This window comes from Balaenoptera physalus, assembly GCF_965194825.1.
Source record: "Balaenoptera physalus genome assembly, chromosome: 14".
NCBI lineage: Eukaryota > Metazoa > Chordata > Mammalia > Artiodactyla > Balaenopteridae > Balaenoptera > Balaenoptera physalus.
Genome location: NC_138893.1, coordinates 72,548,446 through 72,571,693, shown reverse-complemented (window position 1 = coordinate 72,571,693; position 23,248 = coordinate 72,548,446). Strand labels below are relative to the sequence as shown.

The following is a 23,248-nucleotide window of genomic DNA, read 5'->3' as shown; positions in this document are numbered from 1 at the left end:
ATCATACTTTACATGCTGTTTTTTAATCTGTTTTTTTCACTTGCCAATGTACCATGGACGTCTTTCCATTTTAAGACAGTATATAGCTCTCTACCTCATAAACTCCATTTCTGGACATTATTTTAACAGAGGATATATTTTTCTATGATAAGACTAATTTGGATATGAACCCATGTGATGAAGGAAGGATGATAGTGTCAACAACCTCAAGATTTTTCTTACCTTAGAATTTTATAGTTTTAGAATGTTAATGTAGATTATTTTCTGCTTTTTTAAAAGACATTATTGCAAGAGCATCTCAAGCAGACGCCGTTACAATCGTGACTTGGAACAGGATGAAGCATTTATTCCAGTTGGGGAATCATTAAAAGACCTTATTGACCAGTCACAAAGTTCTGGTAGTGGATCTGGACTACCCTTATTGGTAAGCTGAAATGTCATATAAACATGAATGGTTTATTAATACAGAATGTGTTGTCATATGATGGTAGACAGCGTAATAATTACATATTAGGGGACTTTACTAGACACACTTTTTTCCCTTATTGAGAAAGATGGCTACAGTAATGCAAGATGAAATTAGTTAAAATAAGAAATATGAAATAAGAAAAATTGAATAGACAAGTAAGGTAGAGTCACAAGCAAGGTTAAGAGAAAATGTGGTCATGAAGTGCTATGTAAGTGTTAGCATTAGCTCACAGGTTTTTAACAGCCAACTTGAGGAATCAAGTGTAAAATACCTTGCATCTGTAAGGTTAAACTGATTGGTTGGGAGAAGTATAACTATTTCAGATTCTGAAATCAAAAGGAAGTTACTCTCACAGATCTTCTTCATAGAGAGGATACTTCCCTCAATATAATACTATATTACCGAAACACAATTCATAAAAATGATGTTAAAGCGAGTTGTAAATAATTCTAAGAGAATTATATGTATAGAAATATTCAGACTTAGGGGTCAAGGGGACTCTTATAATAAATACTAGATATCTAGATAGATTTTAAATTCTGTGTTTAGTTGGTTTGTTTAAAGTAAATACATTGATCTCTAATTATAAAATTCATTGAATCAGGTAATTCTGTAATTGAATTGGAAAGGACAGTGCGGAAAACATGATTGTCTACATAGAAAATCTCAAAGATGATAACGTAAAGCTCAACAACCAATAAGTGAGTTTATCAAGGTCATTGTACAAAAATCATTGAATTTATGTACAATGGCTATAAACAATTAGGAATTAAAATTTTAAAAGCACTATCATTTAAAATAGCATCAAAAACATGAAATATTTTGGAATAAACTTAAAACTGATATAAGACCTATACACTTAAAATCAAGAAAACATTGCCAAAAGAAATGAACAAAACCCTTAATAAGCATTAAGGTTTTTAACCTGTTTTTGAATCAGAAGACTCAGTATTAAGATTTCAGTTATCCTAAAATTGATTTATAGTTTCAATTCAATCCAAATCAAAATCAGAGCAAACTTTTGTAGAAATTGATGAGCTTATTCTAACAATTATTTGGAAATGCAGAGGACCTAGAAGAGCCAAAACAATATTGAAAAAGAAGAATAAAGAGGATTCACTACCTGATTTCTGGGCTTATTGTACAGCTACAGTAGTCAACACTATGTGATCCTGGCATGAGGCTAGGTATGTACATCAGTGGAACAGAATAGAGTCTAGCAATGGACGCACACATGTGTGATCAATTGATTTGGATGCCAGAGTAATTCAGTGGGGAAAAGAGTCCATTTAACAAATGGTGCAGGAAAAATTGGGCATCCATTTGACAAAAGGTGAATCTTGACCCTTATCTCGCTCCATATACAAAATTACCTTGAAATGGATCATAGACCTAAATGTAAAAATTAAAGTATAAAACCTTTAAAAGAAAATGTTTTAGAAAATTATTGTGACCTTGAGTAAAGATTTCTTAGGACACAAAAGGCAAGAGTCATTTTAAGAAATGATAAATTGGCCTTTCTTAAAATTTAAAACTTTTCCTAGTCAGAAGACACTGTTAAGAAAGTGAAAAAACAAGTCACAGACTGGCAAAGGAGTTCTGATAAAGAATTTGTGTTGCAGAATATATGAAGAATTTTTACAACTCAGTAATGAGACAACCCAATTTTTTTAAAATGGACAAACGATTTGAACAGACACTTGCCCAGAGAAGATATAAGAATGGCAGATAAGCACATGAAAAGATGCTCAGCATCATCAGGGAAATGCAGATTAAACACAGTGAGATACTACACGTGCACTAGTATGGCAAAAACTGAGACTATTAAGTGTGGAAAAGAATATAAATCAGGGCTTCCCTGGTGGCACAGTGGTTCAGAGTCCTCCTGCCGATGCAGAGGACACGGGTTCGAGCCCTGGTCTGGGAAGATCCCACATGCCTCGAAGCACCTAAGCCCATGCACTGCAACTACTGAGCCTGTGCTCTAGAGCCCACGAGCCACAACTACTGATCCCGTGTGCCACAACTACTGAAGGCCGCACGCCTAGAGCCCGTGATCCGCAACAAGAGAAGCCACCGCAATGAGAAGCCCGCGCACCGCAACGAAGAGTAGCCCCTGCTCGCCGCAACTAGAGAAAAGCCCGCGTGCAGCAACAAAGACCCAACGCAGCCATAAATAAATAAATAAATAAATAAAATCAACTGGAAATCTCATACATTGCTGATTGAAATGCAAAATACAGCTACTTTGGGAAACAGGTTGATAGCTGACTAAAATGTTAAGCATATACTTTTTATACAATGAAGCAGTCCTTCTGCTAATTGTTTACAGAAGGAATATGCAAACATGTCCATACAAAGACTGACTGTGAATGTTCATAGCAGCTTTATTCATAATAAATAGTAAACAACCCAAAAGTCCATCAGTTGGTAAATGGATAAACAAATTGTGGTACATTCATTGAGTAGAATACTGCTTGTCAGTAAAATGGAACAAGCTACTGATGCATGCAATAGCAACACAGGTAAATTTCAAAGTATTTTATGCTGAATTAAAGAAGCTAGATACAGAGGCTACCTATTGTATGTTTCCATTTATGTCATGTTCAAAACTGTAGGGAAAGAAAAGAGATCAGTCATGCCAGGGACTGAAGGTAGGGGGGGAGGTGATTGACTTTCAAGCAGTAAAGGGAACTTTTTTGGGTTATAGAAATGTTCTGTATCTTAATTGTGATGTTGGTGGTTACATAACTGTATACATTTGTCAAAACACAGTTGTCGAAAAGAGTGCATTTTAGTATATGTAAATTAGACCTCAATAATTCTGGCTTTCTAAAACGAAATCACAAAAGGATTTTGTAATAAGTGATACATAAAGTAAGTCAGTTTAGATGGTCATAAAATCTAGCCCATTTTAGCTACATTTCTAACCGGGACCTTAGTGTTGTTTTTTTAATTTAGAATGGCTGCTAATGCTTCTGAAAATGAAAGGTAGCAATTTACCTGCCTGTTTCATCCAACAAATATTAATGAAAGCAGTATTGTACTTCAAGTATTGTCCTAAATAAATACCTGTAATCTGTGAGTAGTGGGAGATGGAATTCAAACAAATATGTATATAAATAATAATAAAATTGTAATTGTGATAAGTGCAGCAACTGAGAAATATGTATATGCTATGAAGGTGTTTAAGAGAGAAACAACACTCAAGTAAAGGGAACTGCACATGCAAAAAGATTGAGACAGGAATGAGCTTGAGTGAATTCTAAAAATTGAAACAAGGTAAATAAGAGGGGTGAGGGTAGGGGATTAGAGTCAGTGATCAGGCAGGAGAGTTAGGCAGGGACCAGATCATGTAAGGTCTTACAGACTGAGTTGAGTATTTTTAACTGTTATTTAGATTTTGCTACATGATAAACCACCTCAAAGCTTAGTGGCTTGAAACAACAAACATTTGTTATTTTTCATGATTCTGTGAGTCTTCTGGGCAGTTCTTTTTCTGAATTTGCTCAGCTAGAGCCAAATGGTATAGTTTATGTACATGGCCAACAGTTGGTACGGTTTTGCTCATTTTGGTCACAGGGTGCCCTAGAATGGCAGGAAAGGGCAAGCCCCAGTGCACAAAGACTTTTCACTTGTTTTACAATTGCTGTTGTTCTTTTGCCCAAAGCAAGTCATGTAGCCAAGCCCAGAGTCTGTGGAGGAGACTACCCAAGGGTGTGTGTACTGGGAGGGGAATTATATAGTCCATTTTTGCAAACAATCTGCCATATTGACTAACCTGTTATTTTGTGAGTTTAGAATATATTGTACATTGTTTCATCTCCTTTTGAATACAGTACAGTCCTCCCTCAGGATCAACCTCAGGGGTTGGTTCCAGGACCCCTTGCAGATACAAAAATGTACAGATGCTCAGGTCCCTTACAGTCGGCCTTCCACATCCAAGGATGCGGAACGGATATGGAGGCTACTGTATATATGTTAATCTTGGAGTTGGTTGGTTGTATATACCATCCTTTTTGATGGGATGCCCTATTAAACCACTTTCTCAATCTTAATATGTTCTTCTCATTTTACTTTTTTCTATGAAGGTTCAGCGAACTATTGCCAAACAGATTCAGATGGTTCGGCAAGTTGGTAAAGGCCGATATGGAGAAGTGTGGATGGGTAAATGGCGTGGTGAGAAAGTGGCAGTCAAAGTGTTTTTTACCACTGAAGAAGCTAGCTGGTTTCGAGAAACGGAAATCTATCAAACTGTGCTAATGCGCCATGAAAACATACTCGGTGAGTACACGTTTGATTTTAGTCAGTTCCATATTCTTCAAGGTTAGTGGGATGCCGGTGGAAGCCTGGCACTTGGGCTTTGAAAACATATGTGAGTTCAGTTGTGTGCATTTGGCTAAAGGAAATCTAGTGGAATATACAGTTTAAATACAACCCAGTCCTGAATGGCAACCAACCACTTTCCAGACATGGCTCGGAGATATTTTGGTGTTGGGTTCCAGACCACTGCAATAAAGCAAATATCACAATAAAGCAAGTCCCCCAAATATTTTGGTTTCCAAGTGCGTATAAAAATTATGTTTATGCTGTACTGTAGTCTATTAAGTGTGCAGTAGCATTATGTCTAGTAAACAATGTACATACCTTAATTTAAAAATACTTTACTGCTAAAAAATGCCAAACAATTACAGTAGTAACATCAAAGACCACTGATCACAGATCACCATAACAAATATAATAATAATGAAAAAGTTTGAAGGTTTGTGAGAATTACCAAAACATAGCACATGAAGTGAGCAAATGCTGTTTGAAAAACGGCTCCTATAGACTTGTGGCAGGAGTTGCCACAGACTTTCAGTTTGTTAAAAACACAGTATCTGTGAAGCTCAATTAAACAAGGTATGTCTATATTTACTACCCAGCTGAGGAGAAACAGCAGTGAGTTTCAAAGTGGAAGTAATATAGTTTATTGGACTTACTCATATAGTAACAAAAAAACAAGTCTTTTAAAGGTAATTTAAGCAATTTTCTAGGGTAACTTGAACTATATGTACCTTTGCCTGTTGCAAATTAAATCACCCCCCCCCTAAGATGTAGCTTCATTTATTATGTTCTATGCTTAGTAGGTCTCTCTCCTCACCCCCATTTACACAGTAGCAAAATGACCTAGGTATGATCTGATCAGTAGGGTGCATAAACTCATCTACCTTCCCTGACTTTCCATTCAGGTACTACTATTTCCTTGCCCTTTAATTTAGAGAGTGCATAGCATGTTACTAAGAGTATAGTTTCCTATACTAATTATATTAGTTTCCTAGGACTGTCCGTAACAGAGTACCACAAACTAGGTGGCTTAAAACAATAGAAACTTAATTCTCTCAGAGTTATGGAGGCCAGAAGTTTAAAATCAAGGTGTTGGCAGGGACATGCTCTGAAGGCTTTAGGGGAGGACCCTTCCTTGCCTCTTCCAGATTCTGGTGATTGCCAACTATCTTCGGCATTCCTTGGCTTGGGAGACCACACTCCTATCTCTGTCTTTGTTGGCACATGGCCTTCTTCCTGTGTGTCTGTATCCATATTTCCCTCTTCCTATAAGGATACCAGTCATTGATTTAGGGCCCACTCTAACCTAGTATCACCTCATCTGAACTTGATTATATCTACAAAGACCTTGTTTCGAAATAAGGTCACATTTATAGGTACCAGGTGGACATGAATGAGGCGGGGGAACATTATTCAACTCAGCACTCACCTTTTTCTGAAGAAAGGGAGGAGAAGAGAAAGGAGAAAGAAAGGAAGCCAGTATTGTGAACTTGCTTGTCAGTGAGCCAGGCTGAAAAGGCAAATGTGATAAGGCATTGATGGGCAAGTGGGAGTTGGCTTAGTTAGAAGCGAACTCTTAGTTGAACATATTTAACTTTATTATTATTTTTTTAATTTTATTTTTATTTTTATTTTATTTATTTTTGGCTGTGTTGGGTCTTCGTTGCTGCACGCGGGCTTTCTCTAGTTGCGGTGAGCGGGGGCTACTCTTCATTGCAGTATGCGGGCTTCTCATTGCAGTGGCTTCTCTTGTTGCAGAGCATGGGCTCTAGGCACGCAGGCTTCAGTACTTGTGGTGCGTGGGGTTCAGTAGTTGTGGCTCGCCGGCTCTAGAGCGCAGGCTCAGTAGTTGTGGCGCACGGGCTTAGATGCTCTGAGGCATGTGGGATCTTCCCGGACCAGGGATCAAACCCCTGCCCCCTGCATTGGCAGGTGGATTCTTAACCACTGCACCACCAGGGAAGCCCTAACTTTATTATTTTAATGGGTCCACTTTTCAGTTTGAAATGAAGAGCCTTTTCCACATTCCTTCTTTATAGTTCTTCATACTTACAGAATCATGTAGATTAATAACATTTCCCTAGGTTATTATATATGTGATCTTTTTCTTAGTCATATTATTATCATTTTTATGATTATCATTAAGATTACTTTAAATTAATTACAAAAGTATAGACTTTTATATGTAAATGACAGAAATAAAAATTTTGTTAACATATTCAAGAGATTTTGTCAGGCAAGTTAAATTTTTATTACCTGTAGATTATACCTAAGTTATTCTCAGTATCCTAAATGAGCATTCTTTATTCTTCCTAGCCACGTCTGATAACTAACCTTTTAAATTCATTAATTGAACAGGTTTTATAGCAGCAGATATTAAAGGTACAGGTTCCTGGACTCAGCTCTATTTGATTACCGATTACCATGAAAACGGATCCCTCTATGATTTCCTGAAATGTGCTACACTAGACACCAGAGCCCTGCTTAAGCTGGCTTACTCAGCTGCCTGTGGTCTGTGCCATCTCCACACAGAAATTTATGGCACTCAAGGAAAGCCTGCAATTGCTCATCGCGACCTCAAGAGCAAAAACATCCTCATCAAGAAAAATGGAAGTTGCTGTATTGCTGACCTGGGCCTTGCTGTTAAATTCAACAGGTGAGCGGTTCTTTACCTACTGTTTTGAAATTATTGTAATCTCCTAAAGATATTTACCTGTTTGTGTTTGTATTCAGGACAGTGGATTTCCAAACATGTATCTGTGCTTATATAATTATATAAATTAGGTTTTGGGGGGTTTTGGTCTCCGTGTTTTGTTGTCATTGTGTTTTCTGTTTTTAACAAAAATGACATCCTACTCTACATAATTCTTGATTTCCTACTTTTTATTGTCTTAGACATCCTTCCGTTTCAGAATATATAGATCTACTTCGTTCTTTTTAACAGTGTTAAGGAAAGTTTTCCATTTTATAGATGTACTATAATTTATTTCATCTGTGACCCAACTGATGAGCATTAAAGTTGCCTCCAGTTTATCTCTCTTATTTTAAAAATGCTTTAATGAATATTGTATTTTATCCATATATAATATCCTTGAATACTTGTACAAGTATTTCTTCATGATGGATTGCTAGAGAAGGGGCTAGACAGAGAGTATGTACATATTAAGTTATATTAATAGTATGTTGTAGGTTATCCCTTTAGAAAGCGTGCATCAGTTTACACTCCCATAAACAAGAAATAAGTACGCCATTTCTTCATCACTACTTGATGTTGTCAACATTTTTTTTTTTTTTAAAGTTTAATTTTTATTTATTTATTTATTTATGGCTGTGTTGGGTCTTCGTTTCTGTGTGAGGGCTTCCTCTAGTTGTGGCAAGTGGGGGCCACTCTTCATCGCGGTGCGCAGGCCTCTCATTATCGCGGCCTCTCTTGTTGCGGAGCACAGGCTCCAGACGCCGCAGGCTCAGTAATTGTGGCTCACGGGCCCAGCTGCTCCGCGACATGTGGGATCTTCCCAGACCAGGGCTCGAACCCGTGTCCCCTGCATTGGCAGGCAGATTCTCAACCACTGCGCCACCAGGGAAGCCCTTGTCAACATTTTTAAACAATGAGAATATCAGATTTTTAGAAAACTATTTAAATTGTTTTAATGTTATAATTCTGGAATACAGCAGCCATTTCACATTTCAAAACTCATTTCAGGCCATAAAATAGAAGTACTAGTCCATAATAAAGCAAACGTTAAAAAATTTTAATCTTCTTCCATCATTTTTACAGTATTCTAATCCTGTTGTTTTTATCAGTGGAGTGTTTATTGGCTCAAATATTCATCAGATGCTAATTTAAGAAAATATAAAATACGTTATATTAATCTCTGCCTCAGAGTAGTTTTCAGAACCTAATAGATCTGGGGACCTAAAAACAAATCATTCATGTCTTCTAACTCTAAAATTTACTCCAAAAATTGAAAAAAACAATAAACATCATTTCAATATGATTATGTAAACATTACTCACAATAGAACTAAGTTGGTTGGACCCATAAAGAAAAAAAATGTAATCCTAAATCACAAAGGATCACATGAGAATGATAAAAGCAAATGATTCAACTAATTTTCACATTCACTTGTTCTGGGATATAATTATGTACCACTTTTTTTATATTCAGTATTGTTCTCTTTCTTAGAGAGGCACAAAACTTGTTTGGTGACAAAACTTGACTTGAACTGATGTGAGGTATTTACTGTCTTTATTTATCCAGCTTAGTATGAATATTCATACTTAGTTTTTCACTGTGTACTTACTAATGATTTTGATTGAGTACTGCTGCAGACCCTGCTGGAGATTTATATAATATATAGCATATATTTAAAGGGTATATTACTTTTTTAAACCTGAAAGATGCTAAATTTCAAAATACATCTGACCCCAAGGATTTCTGATAAGGGAATATAGACATATTAGATAGATAGATAGATCTTTATTTTATTTTGTTATATATATACAAAGAGAGACCCTAACTTTTACAATATGTGACAAAAATAGATGAGAAACGATTTTGTTCTTGGCCCTCAACCTGGACGTTGTCTGTCTTCTGTTTCAGTGATACAAATGAAGTTGATGTACCTTTGAATACTAGGGTGGGTACCAAACGCTACATGGCTCCAGAAGTGCTAGATGAAAGCCTGAATAAAAACCATTTCCAGCCCTACATAATGGCTGACATCTATAGCTTTGGCCTGATTATTTGGGAAATGGCTCGTCGTTGTATCACAGGAGGTAGGAGTTTAGGTAGCATGTTTCTGGTTATGTTTGTATACTCATCATTCAAAAAATAACACCTCCAGTTGTATAATTTAGATGTCGTGTGTGTCAGGGATCCCCCGGACCACTCCCCGGTTCTGTGATTTCATTAGGACTCCCAGGACTCAGCATATAGTTGTCTTCACAGCTAAAATTTGTTAACACTGAAAGGCTACACATAAAATTAGCAAAGGGAAAAGGTGCATGGGGCAGAAAGTTTAGAGGAAATCAGGTACAAGCTTCCAAAAGTCTTTTCCCAGTGGAGTCGCTCGGGATTTTCTTAAGTTACTCCAGCAATGAATTGTGATAATGTGTAAAATATTGTCATCCAGGGAAGTTCATTAGAGATTTAGTACCCAAAGATTTTTTTGGAGGCTGGTCACTTGGGCATCCTCTGCCTAGTATGTATCAAAATTCCAAACTCCTGGAAAGAAAGCCAGGTGTCCAGCATAAACCATATTGTTGGCACAAACAGTCTAGGAACAGTGACTCGCCTTTTCCTTTAGTTTTATATGAGTGTAGGGAGCTGTTTACCAGGCAAGTTCCCAGACACCAGTCAAGTGCCAGTCTTGCAAGCAGGCCTTTTAAGAATAGCAGTTTCAGGTCTGCTTTATTAACTCTTTTCTGCATATGTGTTGTCTTTCTACTGCAGAAAAAAAATAATTAAAAAAATTAAAACCTCATTCATTAGTAGAAACAATTGTGTACATAAATAATTAGACTGAAAATTTAGGGTGAGTGGTTCATCTTGCTTATTTTAAGGGATATTGGTATGTCCAATATGGACAGCTATGGTGGGGGTAGAGAAAATAATTAGACATTAGAAAAAGAGAACATACCTTTACTGTTAAAAGTGAATCATCCACTCTGTAATCTTTTCTACTTTATGGAGAGATTTGTTTCAGTTCCATAGTTCAGTAGGAGGTACTGAATGGATTGATGTATTTTGTCCAGCCACCATTTTTGTGCCCACTATACTTTCTCACTCACTACAGGAATTGTAGAAGAGTACCAATTACCATATTATAACATGGTACCCAGTGATCCATCATATGAAGATATGCGTGAGGTTGTGTGTGTCAAACGTTTGCGGCCAATTGTGTCTAATCGATGGAACAGTGATGAAGTAAGTGGAATTCAGTCCCCTTAGGAAGTGATTGCTGAGTGTTGCCAATGATATTTACCTACTCACTACATTCTCTTTACTTTTCAGTGTCTACGAGCAGTTTTGAAGCTAATGTCAGAATGCTGGGCTCACAATCCAGCCTCCAGACTTACAGCTCTGAGAATCAAGAAGACACTTGCCAAGATGGTTGAATCTCAAGATGTAAAGATTTGACAGACAAATAATCATGAGGAGAAATTCTAGACTGCAAGAACTGTTTTCACCCAAGGAACGGGTGGAATTAGAATAGAATAAGGATGTTAACTTGGTTCTCAGACTCTTTCCTCACTACACCTTCACAGGCTGCTAATATTAAACCTTTCAGTACTCTGTAGAATACAAGCTGGGAACTTCTTCTAAACACTTCATTCTTTATATATGGACAGCTTTATTATAAATGTGGTTTTTGATGCCTTTTTTTTATTGGGTTTTTATGAACTGCATCAAGACTTCAATCCTGATTAATGTCTCCAGTCAAACTCTGGGTACTGAATTACCTGTTCATAAAATGGTGCTTTCTGTGAAAGCCTTAAGAAGATAAATGAATTCAGCAGAGATGGAGAAATATACACTTTTACCTTCTACCTGAGAAAATTTAATCTATTTGTATTCTACCTTTGTAAGCAGCCTATGGATCATGATCTGTTTGGGATACTGCTTAGTTTATGATAGTTTGTCATGCCTTGATAATGGTGTGTGTGTGTGTGTGTCTGTGTACATACATGCATACCAGAATTCCTCTGCTGCCATTTGAATTAGAAGAAACTAATTTATGAATGCACAGGAAGATATTGGTGGCTGTTGGTTTTGTGCTTTAAAAATGGATTATCTGACCAAGATTTGCCAATCACATAAAAGCCATTTACCTTGCAAGTGAGCTAGCTTCTCCACCAACTTTATTTTTTAACATTAAAGTTGATATAAAGGCCAAAAGGAGTTTAAAGTGTATGTAAATTTGGACTGTTTTCCTCCCACCACAAACTTTTTTTTTTTTTTTTTGTAATTATTATTTTTGTCATGAAAAGCATCCTATCCAAAGTTGGAACTTCCAATGCCATGAACCTTCTAAAGAAAACACTTCTTATTGAAGTGAATACTAATTACTGCATTTGATAGCAATGTAAGTGCCTGTAACCATGTTCTGTATTCTTTATTCTCAGTAACTTTTAAAAGGGAAGTTATTTATATTTTGTGTATAATATGCTTTACTTGCAAAACACCTGCTCCTTTACGACCATATTTTATATATGTACATACATTCATACTATAGAAACCAGCTCATGTGTACCTCATATCCCATCCTTAAGGGAAAAAAAATTAAAAGATCATCAGAAAAAAAATGTTGTAAAGTAGAACTACATGTAAATTTTCAGAATTAATTCAAAGTACTATATCAAGTCTAGGACTTTGTTTAAATATCAAGAACTAACCATAGGTATAGACTTTCATTAAGATGCCATCATCTCGATTCTCCTTTATGAAAGGATCCTCCAATTAGAAATTTCTGTCTCAGAGTTAATATACATTTGTCAACAACTGTTTTAGACATTTAAATCATTTGAGATTTTTGGTTTTATGATTTCTGTTCCGTAAGTTTGTGAAGACAGTGAAGAGTCAGGCAAAAAGTTCAATATCTAGTCAGTGCCTATATCTATACCATATAGCTGTTATTCAATAAAATGCTACATATTTTATGGATGCCTTGTTTCCCCAAGGAGTAATTCTGATCTACTTAAACTTACCATACTTCTGTAATGCCTTTTAAATATTAATGTCTTATTCTGAACAAACAACTCATGGGTGCATAAAGTGAGACAGTTTTCTTGAATATAGCATAAAATAAATGTGATTATATCACAACATAGCTAAAACAATCTTTAAAGGGGAGGAATCAGAGCATGTATCCATCCATTGCCAAAAATGTGACTGACATTTAAGGATGAAATGCTTACATATTTGTCTATACATCAATCACAAATTTGAGACTTGCTTTAACAGTTTTGACCAAGTTTAATAATTTTCATCTAACATAACTAAAGCTTGAAATGTTCATCAAGATAAGTAAATTTATATATTGATATACATAGTACCCAATAACTTCCTGTTTGAGAATGTTTTCCCCATCTCTGTACTGAGAGGTACAGGTATTTTTATCTAAATTTCCAAGTGATTTAAGAATACTTATGAGCTCTAATCTACTTAGTATAAGGTTAACCTTGATTTATTTTTTATTTGATAAACTATAAATCTTGAAAATAATTTGTCGTCTTAATAATAAAGAAAAAAATGTAAGGAAAGGCAAACTCTATTCTTAGAAATGTTAGTATGTGGAAGCAGACAATTGCAGATAATATATAAGTACAAGAGCATTATAGTGATTTTTTAAATTGATTTATTAAAAGTGATATCAAGAAACTTGTTCAATAAAAATATTTTCTAATATTACATGTTCTTTAAAAAGCAAATGATTCCATTTTTGAAATCCTAAAGTCGAAAAAAAGTTGCATGAAACCTATTTTTTTCTCTCCTTTTATTCTTACTCTTAAATTTCTAAGTTCATATTTAAATATTTAAAGAGTAAAAGAGGAAGTATTACATAGTACCATAAATAATAATTTGTAAAACCCTGGAAGCCATTATTTGGTCCTGCTTACAACTTAGCATCTTAAAAATGTGTAGCTTCTGTCTGTCATCCCTTTAACTAAAATATCAAAACAAACAAAAAACCAAAACTACCTGAATATAACAGAAGTTAATCCTCCCTCAAAGAAAATTCTCCTTATGAATCCTCTTTATACTGGTAAATATCAATATCTCTAGAATTAAAGGCATGCATGCTAGGAATTGGCTTCAGTGTGTCTATTCTAAGCTTTCCCTGTGCTTTCTTATTGGACAAGTTTCTGAAGCATAAAATTCGAATCTTGTTTCTCTGGAAATGTTTTCACAAAAGATATTTCAATCAACATTTTGTGTTGCCTTTCCAATTTCAGGAGTGTTTTTGAGCTTAGAAAGTGACCTATAGTTTTTGAAAATTATGTTTTCCTAGAATGTGCCAGATTTTTTATTTGTCCACTCTAAAAAATATTCAGTACCTTTTTTTCCCCAGATGCTTTGCTTCTGTTTAGAACAAAAATGCAATACAATATTTAAAGAATCATGCATCTCTAAGTTGGCCCAAGATCAAATTTGATATTGAATAATTTATTCCAGGCAAGATTTTATAAATTAAATTATTTATTTTTCTTTTCATACACGTTTTGAAATGTTTAAATATCTAAAATAATTTCAACAGCAGAAATACGAATTGATTTTTTTAAAGATTGTTGCAGCTCTTGTACTGTTTAGAAGTGGTAATATTTATTATTTGCTTGGGTCAGATGTTAAAATAGCAGTGTAGCAGTTCATCTTCTTGCCTCCGTGCTGTTATGAGAGTCACAGTGAAAACTGCAGAAGCGGATACGTTCATAAAGAGCAGATTAAATCTAGGGCAGCATCACATGAAGCTATGTGTAATCATCCTGTAAGGAAGGTATGTGAATACTGCTTTTGCAAAGGATTAAATATATTGTAATTTTAGCTTGTGCTCTGTACTATGCTTTCAATGGAATTATTTAAGCCCTTTTAGTGACTGTTGTCCTTGCCCATTTAAAAACTAAAATGTAATATATATTGTATAAAATGAAAGTATCATTATAGCTCAATTAGGAAAGATGTACATAGACACTGAAAGAAGGTTAAAAACAAGCAGTTTTATTATGCATTTGTAAAACACCAAAAACATAGATTCATCTTTGATATGTAACACACTAAATGTATTTTGTATAGCATCTGGTTTAAAAGGTGCCTTATTATTAAGTTTACCATTAATTGCTTTGTTCTATATATAGATTACATCCAGTGTATCATTTTTAAGTAAATAACCTTATTTTAGTATACTTTAGTGATGTGTTTTGTGATACTCTGCTTGGACTATATTGTGTATCAGAAGTCACATATCCAGTGAAATTTTATGACAAATAAGTTAGTGTACATACAGATGTCCCTGAGATGTGCATTTCAGCCACCAGAAACCCAGTGTGGGACACAGGGCAGGTAAGTGGCCACACACTTTCCTTTGTGTAGATAGAGAACTTATAATAGTTATATAAGCCTATTATAGCCAAGGGTTATTTTCCTTTAAAAAAAAAAAAGAACAAAACATTTTTTCTAATTCTAAAAATATGTACTCATTACAGAAATTTTGGAAAACATAGGAAAGAATAAAGAAGCAAATGAAATCATTCAAAATCCTATTGCCAGATAGTACAACTATTTACAGTTGAATGTTTCTTTTTGATCTTTTTTGCTGCTACATATTTTTTTTACAATGTTAAGATCATAGTATGTCATTATATATCCATTGAAAACATTTTTTAAAAAATTGACTACATAGCATTCCACTAAGTAGATGGAACAATTTATTTTTATAATTCCCTGTTGAATATTTGGGTTATTTTCATTGTTTGGGAAAATATAACCAATATATTGAACATCCTTGTACATAAATCTTCATATATTTATTTTCTTAGATTACACTCCTAAAAATGGAACCAGTGGATATGAACTTTTAAAAGATTCTTTAAGATGAAAAAAAAAAAATCTGAGATTCTTGATAAATATTGCAATCTTGCTGCCAAGAAGGGTTTCTCATTTACACTCCTAAGAGCAGTGTTAAGAGAGTGCTCATCTCACTACCTGGCCAGGTAATTTCTTCCAAGTTTTTTCTCTTTCTGCTAATAGAGTGCCTGATTTCTTGCCTGTAACTAGCTTCTTTTAGTTAGAGTAGTGTAATCCATTTATCTGGCCTTATGGTGTTCCTGCTGCAACAAATGCTGTTTTAAAAGCTTAAACTTAGGGAAGTAAAGGTAGCTTTCCTTCTGTTCTGTAGCAAAATCGTTCTCACCACCTGTCAGAGCTGTTTTCAGTTGTGTGTAAATTCACTCAGTGTGCCCTGTGATGCCTTTTTGTAGGCATTTGAACGTGTTAAATCCTTACAAAAGATTTGTTACTAGTTGATGTCTCCCCCCCCAACCCCCCGCCAAAAAAAAATACATGTTTGGAGATAGCCTATTATAGATTCCTTACTGGAATTCTCATTTAGTGTTACTGTAAGACAAGTTTCTTGAAACAATAGCATGTACTCTTGTGCAGCTTGATAAAGAAGACTCAGGGATTTCTTGGGCCTATCAAATACTTCCTAGCTTTTTTTCCATCTATAAAAAGCTGACTCAAAAACTGGATAGATATATTAATTCTTCCTTCTCAGCATAATGTTACTCTCCCTGTTTAGTTGGAAGAGTGACTATTTCCAAGGTTTCTTTAACATTATTAATAGCATTAATAGAGTAGACATTAAGAAATGAGATACTGTTCTTCCAGAATAGTCTAATCCTTGTAGGTAATTTTAAACAGACGCTAATTCAGTCATCAAGTCTTCATTCTCTTGGAGAAATATTTATCTGCCTGTTGCTAATGCATGGACCATTTCTTGCACTTCATACTTCAGTTGGATGCATATTCCTAAGAAAGCCTGGCTTCAGCCCTGGAGCAGTACAGCCTAAGTGGACACAGTCCACTGCAGGTGGCTGACCAGAAGTATAGGCAGAGGCCACCTAATGGCAGTGGCACTGTTCTAGTCATGGGGAGTTAAACACTGTGAGCTCAGCGTAAGAGCAAATGGGCAAGTCACCCTGAAGCTGGGAATCAGTAAAAGGAAACTTAGTTCAAGTGCAAAGGTACATGAAAAAATATTTCAGATAGAAGCAGAGACTAGGGCTGAAAGGTTATTGAATTGTTACTGAATTGTTTTCTTTTTTAGATGCAATATATGTGGCCTACCTGTTACTCCTCTGAACTTTATATTTCTGGTCTTTGTCCAGTTACTTGCTCAGAATGAAATTCAGAGTGATTCCAGATACCCCAGTGCTCCCTGCACCCACCTCACTACTCACGGCCTAGATTTTTTTTTTTTTTAACATCTTTACTGGAGTATTATTGCTTTACATTGTTGTTAGTTGCTGCTGTATAACAAAGTGAATCAGCTATATGTATACAACTATCCCCATATCCCCTCCCTCTTGCGTCTCCCTCCCATCCTCCCTATCCCACCCCTCTAGATGGTCACAGAGCACCGAGCTGATTTCCCTGTGCTATGCTACTGCTTCCCACTAGCTATCTGTTTTACATTTGGTAGTGTATATATGTCCATGCCACTCTCTCACTTCGTCCCAGCTTACCCTTCCCCCTCCCCGTGTCCTCAAGTCCATTCTCTATGTCTGCATCTTTATTCCTGTCCTGCCCCTAGGTTTTTCAGCCCTTTTTTTTTTTTTTTTTAGATTCCATATATATGTGTTAGCATACAGTATTTGTTTTTCTCTTTCTGACTTACTTCACTCTGTATGACAGACTCTAGGTCCATCCACCTCACTACAAATAACTCAATTTTGTTCTTTTTTATGGCTGAGTAATATTCCATTGTATATATGTGCCACATCTTCTTTATCCATTCATCTGTCGATGGAACTTAGGTTGCTTCCATGTCCTGGCTATTGTAAATAGTGCTGCAATGAACATTGTGGTACATGACTCTTTTTGAATTATGGTTTTCTCAGAGTATACGCCCAGTAGTGGGATTGCTGGGTCATATGGTAGTTCTATTTTTAGTTTTTTAAGGAACCTTCATACTGTTCTCCATAGTGGCTGTATCAATTTACATTCCCACCAACAGTGCAACAAGGTTCCCTTTTCTCCACACCCTCTCCAGCATTAATTGTTTGTAGATTTTTTGATGATGGCCATTCTGACCGGTGTGAGGTGATACCTCATTGTAGTTTTGATTTGCATTTCTCTAATGATTAGTGATGTTGAGCATCCTTTCATGTGTTTGTTGGCAATCTGTATATCTTCTTTGGAGAAATGTCTATTTGGGTCTTCTGCCCATTTTTGGATTGGGTTGTTTTTTTTTTGATGTTGAGCTGCTTGTATGTTTTGGAGATTAATCCTTTGTCAGTTGCTTCGTTTGCAAATATTTTCTCCCATTCTGAGGGTTGTCTTTTCGTCTTGTTTATGGTTTCCTTTGCTGTGCAAAAGGTTTTAAGTTTCATTAGGTCCCATTTATTTTTGTTTTTATTTCCATTTCTCTAGGAAGTGGGTCAAAAAGGATCTTGCTGTGATTTATGTCATAGAGTGTTCTGCCTATGTTTTCCTCTAAGAGTTTGATAGTGTCTGGCCTTACATTTAGGTCTTTAATCCATTTTGAGTTTATTTTTGTGTGTGGTGTTAGGCAGTATTCTAATTTCATTCTTTTACATGTAGCTGTCCAGTTTTCCCAGCACCACTTATTGAAGAGGCTGTCTTTTCTCCATTGTATATTCTTGCCTCCTTTATCGAAGATAAGGTGACATATGTGCGTGGGTTTATCTCTGGGCTTTCTATCCTGTTCCACTGATCTATATTTCTGTTTTTGTGCTAGTACCATACTGTCTTGATTACTGTAACTTTGTAGTATAGTCTGAAGTCTGGGAGTCTGATTCCTCCAGCTCCGTTTTTCTTCCTCAAGATTGCTTTGGCGGGCTTCCCTGGTGGCGCAGTGGTTGAGAATCTGCCTGCCAATGCAGGGGACACGGGTTTGAGCCCTGGTCTGGGAAGATCCCACATGCCGCAGAGCAACTAGGCCCGTGAGCCACAATTACTGAGCCTGCGCGTCTGGAGCCTGTGCTCCGCAACAAGAGAGGCCGCGATAGTGAGAGGCCTGCGCACCGCAATGAAGAGTGGTCCCCACTTGCCACAACTAGAGAAAGCCCTCGCACAGAAACGAAGACCCAACACAGCCATAAATAAATAAAAAATAAATAAATAAATAAAAATTTAAAAAAAAAAAAAGATTGCTTTGGCTATTCGGGGTCTTTTGTGTTTCCATACAAATGGTGAAATTTTTTGTTCTAGTTCTGGGAAAAATGTCATGGCCTAGATTTTATCCAGGGAACCTGAAATGTTACCATTGTTTAGAAGTCAATATGAAATTCTTATATTGAAAGTATTTTTAAGCTAGACAAAGAAAGAACTTGGGCGTTTTTTTTAGGGGAGGAGTCTTTTGAAAGCAACTTTAGAATCAGGTTGAAGCACAGCTGCTGCTCTGTTCTCTGGTGCTCTCCTGTATGACTAAAGTCCAAATAAGTGTTGAAAAACACTAAAAGAAAGAATGGAAAGGCTCTGGCAAAAAAAGAAAAGACCAACACTGTTGGGAAAAGCATTTGAATTGAACACTTTAAAAGTAATTTTTATTATTTGATTCTGTCTTCATACTTGGCTAGTAGTTAGGTTGAAGAGAGAATCTAACTCTGAAGATTCTACTCTGTGATCTTCCAGCATCCCTGTGGCCAGTAAGAAGTCTGATATGTGTCTAATTCAGTCCTTTTTAGTTTAACTTATTTTTTTCATTCAAGAAACATAGAATTTACATTTTGTTTTTGATGTTTTGAAGTTTAAACTTGCCATGTCTAGATACATTCATTCTGTTACTTAGTACTAATTGGGTCCTTTTAATCTTTCCTTAGATCTGGGAACTTTTCTTCCATCACTTCTCTACTGTCTTCCCTTCCCTTTTTACTTTCCTCTTTCTAGAACTGCTATTAGACAAATATTAGGTCCCGTGGATGTTGCTTCCATATTTCTTAACATGTCTTTCATATGTTTGTTTCATCCTGCCTTGTGCTTTTCAGCCCACCTGCTGAGTGTTTTTATTTCAACAACCAGATTTTATTTTAACTTTATTTGTATTTTGAAAAAATTTCAAACTTCCAGAAAAGTTGCAAAAATAGTATAAAGAATGCCATTTACCCTTCATCCAGATTCATAAACTTACATTTTGTCACAATTGCTTTGTCATTCTGTGTGTATGCAAGAGTTACAAAGGCTCATCTTGGGAATGTCTGTGTACAAACACATACATACACATACTTTTTTCTGCACTAGTTAGAGTAAATTACAGAGCTCATGCCTCTTTATCCCTGAATTCTTCAGGTAATTAACATAACCAATTGTGTACAATTTTCAAAATCAGGAAAGTTAACATTTATACCATAACAATTATCAGCAATACCATAGTCTGCAGACCTTATTCAAGTTTTGCTAGTTGTTCCAGTAAAGTCCTTGAGCACATTTTCCTGGTCCAGAGTCTGCCTAGAATCTTGCATTGCATTTAGGTGTCCTGTCTCCTTATTCTCCTTTAATCTGAAACAGTTCTCCAGCTTTGTCTCTTTCAATACCAACATTTTCTAGAGTAAAGGCCAGTGATTTTGTGGACATGATGTTTGTGCCCTCAGGGCATCCCACCAGGAGGCCACAGCCTCAGTGTGTCCGGTTACTGATGGTGTCTTTGTCGATTGTTTGTTTAAGGTGATACTCACCTAGTTTCCCTACTGTGAAGTTACTGTTTTCCCTTTGTAATTAGTATATTACAAGAGATACTTTGAGACTGTGTTTTAGCATCCATTGATAACTTCTATGTGAATCATTGGTTTACAAAGTGGTGATTTTCTGATTCCATTATTACATTTACATTTATTAATTGGCATTCTGCTACAAGGAATAAGTCTTCTGTTCTCGTTTATTTTTTATTATCAGTATGGACTCTTGTTCAATAAGTTATGGTCTATTAGGTCATTTTTTGTTTTGATGCTCAAATTGACCTAGACTTGGCTACTGGGATTTCATCAAGGTGGCGCCTGAGTCCTTTTGACACGTGCCCATTTTTGAGCACTTCTTACTTTGGGGAACATGAAGATGTTCCAAGCTCATCTGGTACTTTCCTTGCCCCTGCCATTGAGTCAGCCATTTCTCCAAGGCACTTTGGTTCCTTTTAGGAAGGATGATATTTGGAAACCAGGATCTGGGTGGCAAATAATCAATTTACATTTCCAGTTTCCTGTATTGTTTCTAGAGATTTATATATTCCAAAGTTTTCAGCTTGGAACCTCTTGTCCATGAGACTAGTTTTCCACAAATGTTTAGCAGTTTGGGGTAGTTGCTCATTTGTGTACTCGTCAACTCCTGCTCACCCCAGTTCTGTGTTCCTCAGCTTCCTGTTTTTATCAAGGAGTGATAGGACTAGCTGTTAGAGCAAAAGTAAGTAATCCTTTCCTCTCTTCTTACCTACTCAAGAGGATTCAGGCTTTCCTCACTCTGCTTGTTTACCTTTCCCCTTCCCCAGAAAACAGTTTTGTTATTGTTGGGCCAGGTTTGGGGGAACTTTATTGATGAAGGAGGATAGAGGAATGGTGCTCAGGCTAGAGCTGGGAGAGGAGTTTGTGATGTTTTCGAGAGAAACATCACAGGAGACCAGAGGAGCTTCAGAGCATGAGAGGAAAGGGGAGTTTTGAGAAGCACTTCTTATAGACCATATATCCTCTTCACGGTGTTTCTGAAATAAGGAGTTATTTAGACAGGTACTAGTTTGTGGAGACACAGCTCTAGATTCACTCCTGGGAGTCTTGATTGTGATAAGGTTACATGTGTCTTCTGGGTGTGGGAGTTCTTACCTCCAAGTGTCAGTAGCTGCCCTGTAACTGAGAGCTCGGGGTTGACGGGCACTGCTCTAGCTCAAAACAGAGGCCACTGCTGCCGGCTGCTTAGCTCAGACAAGGGGCAGCTGGGACTGACTGCCCACTGCCTTGACTGCCTCTCCTCCACGGACCCCTCCAGGTGTGTTAGGGGCTGAGTTTGAGTTTGGGGCTCCCCTGAAATCACTCCCATCTCTCAAATGTTTTGAGTTATGATTTCCTATTGCTGTTTCATTTTCCACTTGCTCCCTTCTACTTCCTGTTTTCCAGGAATTACTAAAATTTCCTGACCTGCTTATGGTACTCTTTCTTGTTTTTCAATGATATTTTGGAGTATTTTTGTGTGTATTTTTTTTCCATCGGGTTTGGGAAAGTCTGATACCACTCTGTGCTCAGTCATTGTCTTGTTCTGGATGCCACAAGTGAAGGGTGTTTTAACATTGGCCTGGGTAATGGGGGGTCTACTTGGGGGGGCACTCAAACAGATTCTCCACCCAGAGATATTAATGGAGATAAGAAATCTATCAAATGAACTTCAGAATTCTTGTTAGTCTGGGGTCCTAGTTATTGAAGTGTTTAAACAGAAAATTTACACTTAAACTTGATATTAAGGTTTTGTGAAATTTGCATTGAAAGCACCCTATTTTAAAAAACTGTTGTCTCTCTAGTTCTCACCCCAGAAAATTCTGGAGTGACTTATCCATGCTGCTGGCAGTTTACCAGTTAGCACTTTCATTTATAACCTCCCTATTGAATAGCACCAGCCATATGAGGGTTGCAGGACATGTGTCCCTTATAGAGGAGATCAATTCACTCTGCTTGTTATATGCAGTAAATTCCAAATGAAAGTCTTAAATGATAAGACTGTATTACCCGCATGTTTCCATTTAGTCATCAGCACAGCCTGACCAGTAATAGCAGGACTGAGCAGAAAGAAGACACAGCATTGTCTTTCTAGCAGCAAGGATGACCTGGTACTGGCTTTCCAACCTTTGCTCAGGAGTGGCCCAGATATATCACGCCTTGGGTCAGGATTGGTCTTGTAGCTGAGCTGTACTGGGCAGGAGGCCCTGGCCAGAGGGAAGGGCAGGTAGGCAAGAGCCAAACCTGTGGTCAAGAAAATAAAATACCAGGATACTTAGAGCTGTTAGACTAACCACCTCATACTACAGATGGAAACGTTCAAGAGAGGTTGTGATTTACCCCAAGGTCAAACCATCAGTGGCAGAGTGGCCTGGCATATTGTTCCTTTTAACACGAATATTTTAGCATCTCAAGCACACCAAGCTTAGTGGTAAATAAATTCTAAGGGACAATTATTTGAATCCATGAGCCCAAGGAAACAATGAGAAGGGCTGGGAACCCTGACAACCAACTCTGTCCTTTTTCATCACCCAGACCAATCTGATTTTCTTACGGAGAGAGGTATATTCAACAAATACTGAATACCTACTACCAAAATAAAAATGTTTCCTGACAAGTAGATGACTGCTTTCTCAAGCCTGTTTGTGTCAGGACCTGTAATTTTTTGAAAACCATATATTGATATTTTAGGAATAACCACAACTCTAAGCTGTACTGTCTAATCCAGTATTCTTGTGGATACTGTGGAAGCCTCTGAGTGTTTTATGTAGGATTAACTGGAATTGTGAAGTCACATATGGCCTGGAGTAATGAAAATCACATACCAAATAGTTTGATTTTGTCCCAAAGTTCTACCTACTTTACCAAATCTTTTTGCTCGCCATCCTGGTTTGCTCTGCAAACCAGGCAGAGATCTGAAGGACTTCACTTTATTCCAAAGTTGATAATTGTTGAGGGAGATTTTTACAGTCTTCCTTCTCTTCCCTCAGCTCCCTTCCTGGTTAGAAATGCTAATAAGAACTA

At 36.7% G+C, this 23,248-nt stretch overlaps 1 protein-coding gene across 4 annotated transcripts in view; it reads left to right on the top strand.

The window, feature by feature from the left end:
• BMPR1A (bone morphogenetic protein receptor type 1A) overlaps positions 1–14,696 on the top strand; it is a 141,665-nt gene extending 126,969 nt beyond the window's left edge. For all 4 annotated transcript variants that reach the window (XM_082424240.1, XM_082424237.1, XM_082424239.1 and 1 more), the window contains 6 exons: positions 280–424; positions 4,561–4,753; positions 7,154–7,451; positions 9,399–9,574; positions 10,594–10,724; positions 10,812–14,696. In XM_082424240.1, coding sequence (XP_082280366.1) covers positions 280–424; positions 4,561–4,753; positions 7,154–7,451; positions 9,399–9,574; positions 10,594–10,724; positions 10,812–10,937 — 1,069 coding nt within the window. In that variant the 3' untranslated portion in view covers positions 10,938–14,696. The remainder of the gene's footprint in view (positions 1–279; positions 425–4,560; positions 4,754–7,153; positions 7,452–9,398; positions 9,575–10,593; positions 10,725–10,811) is intronic.
• Positions 14,697–23,248: the final 8,552 nt, after the last annotated feature.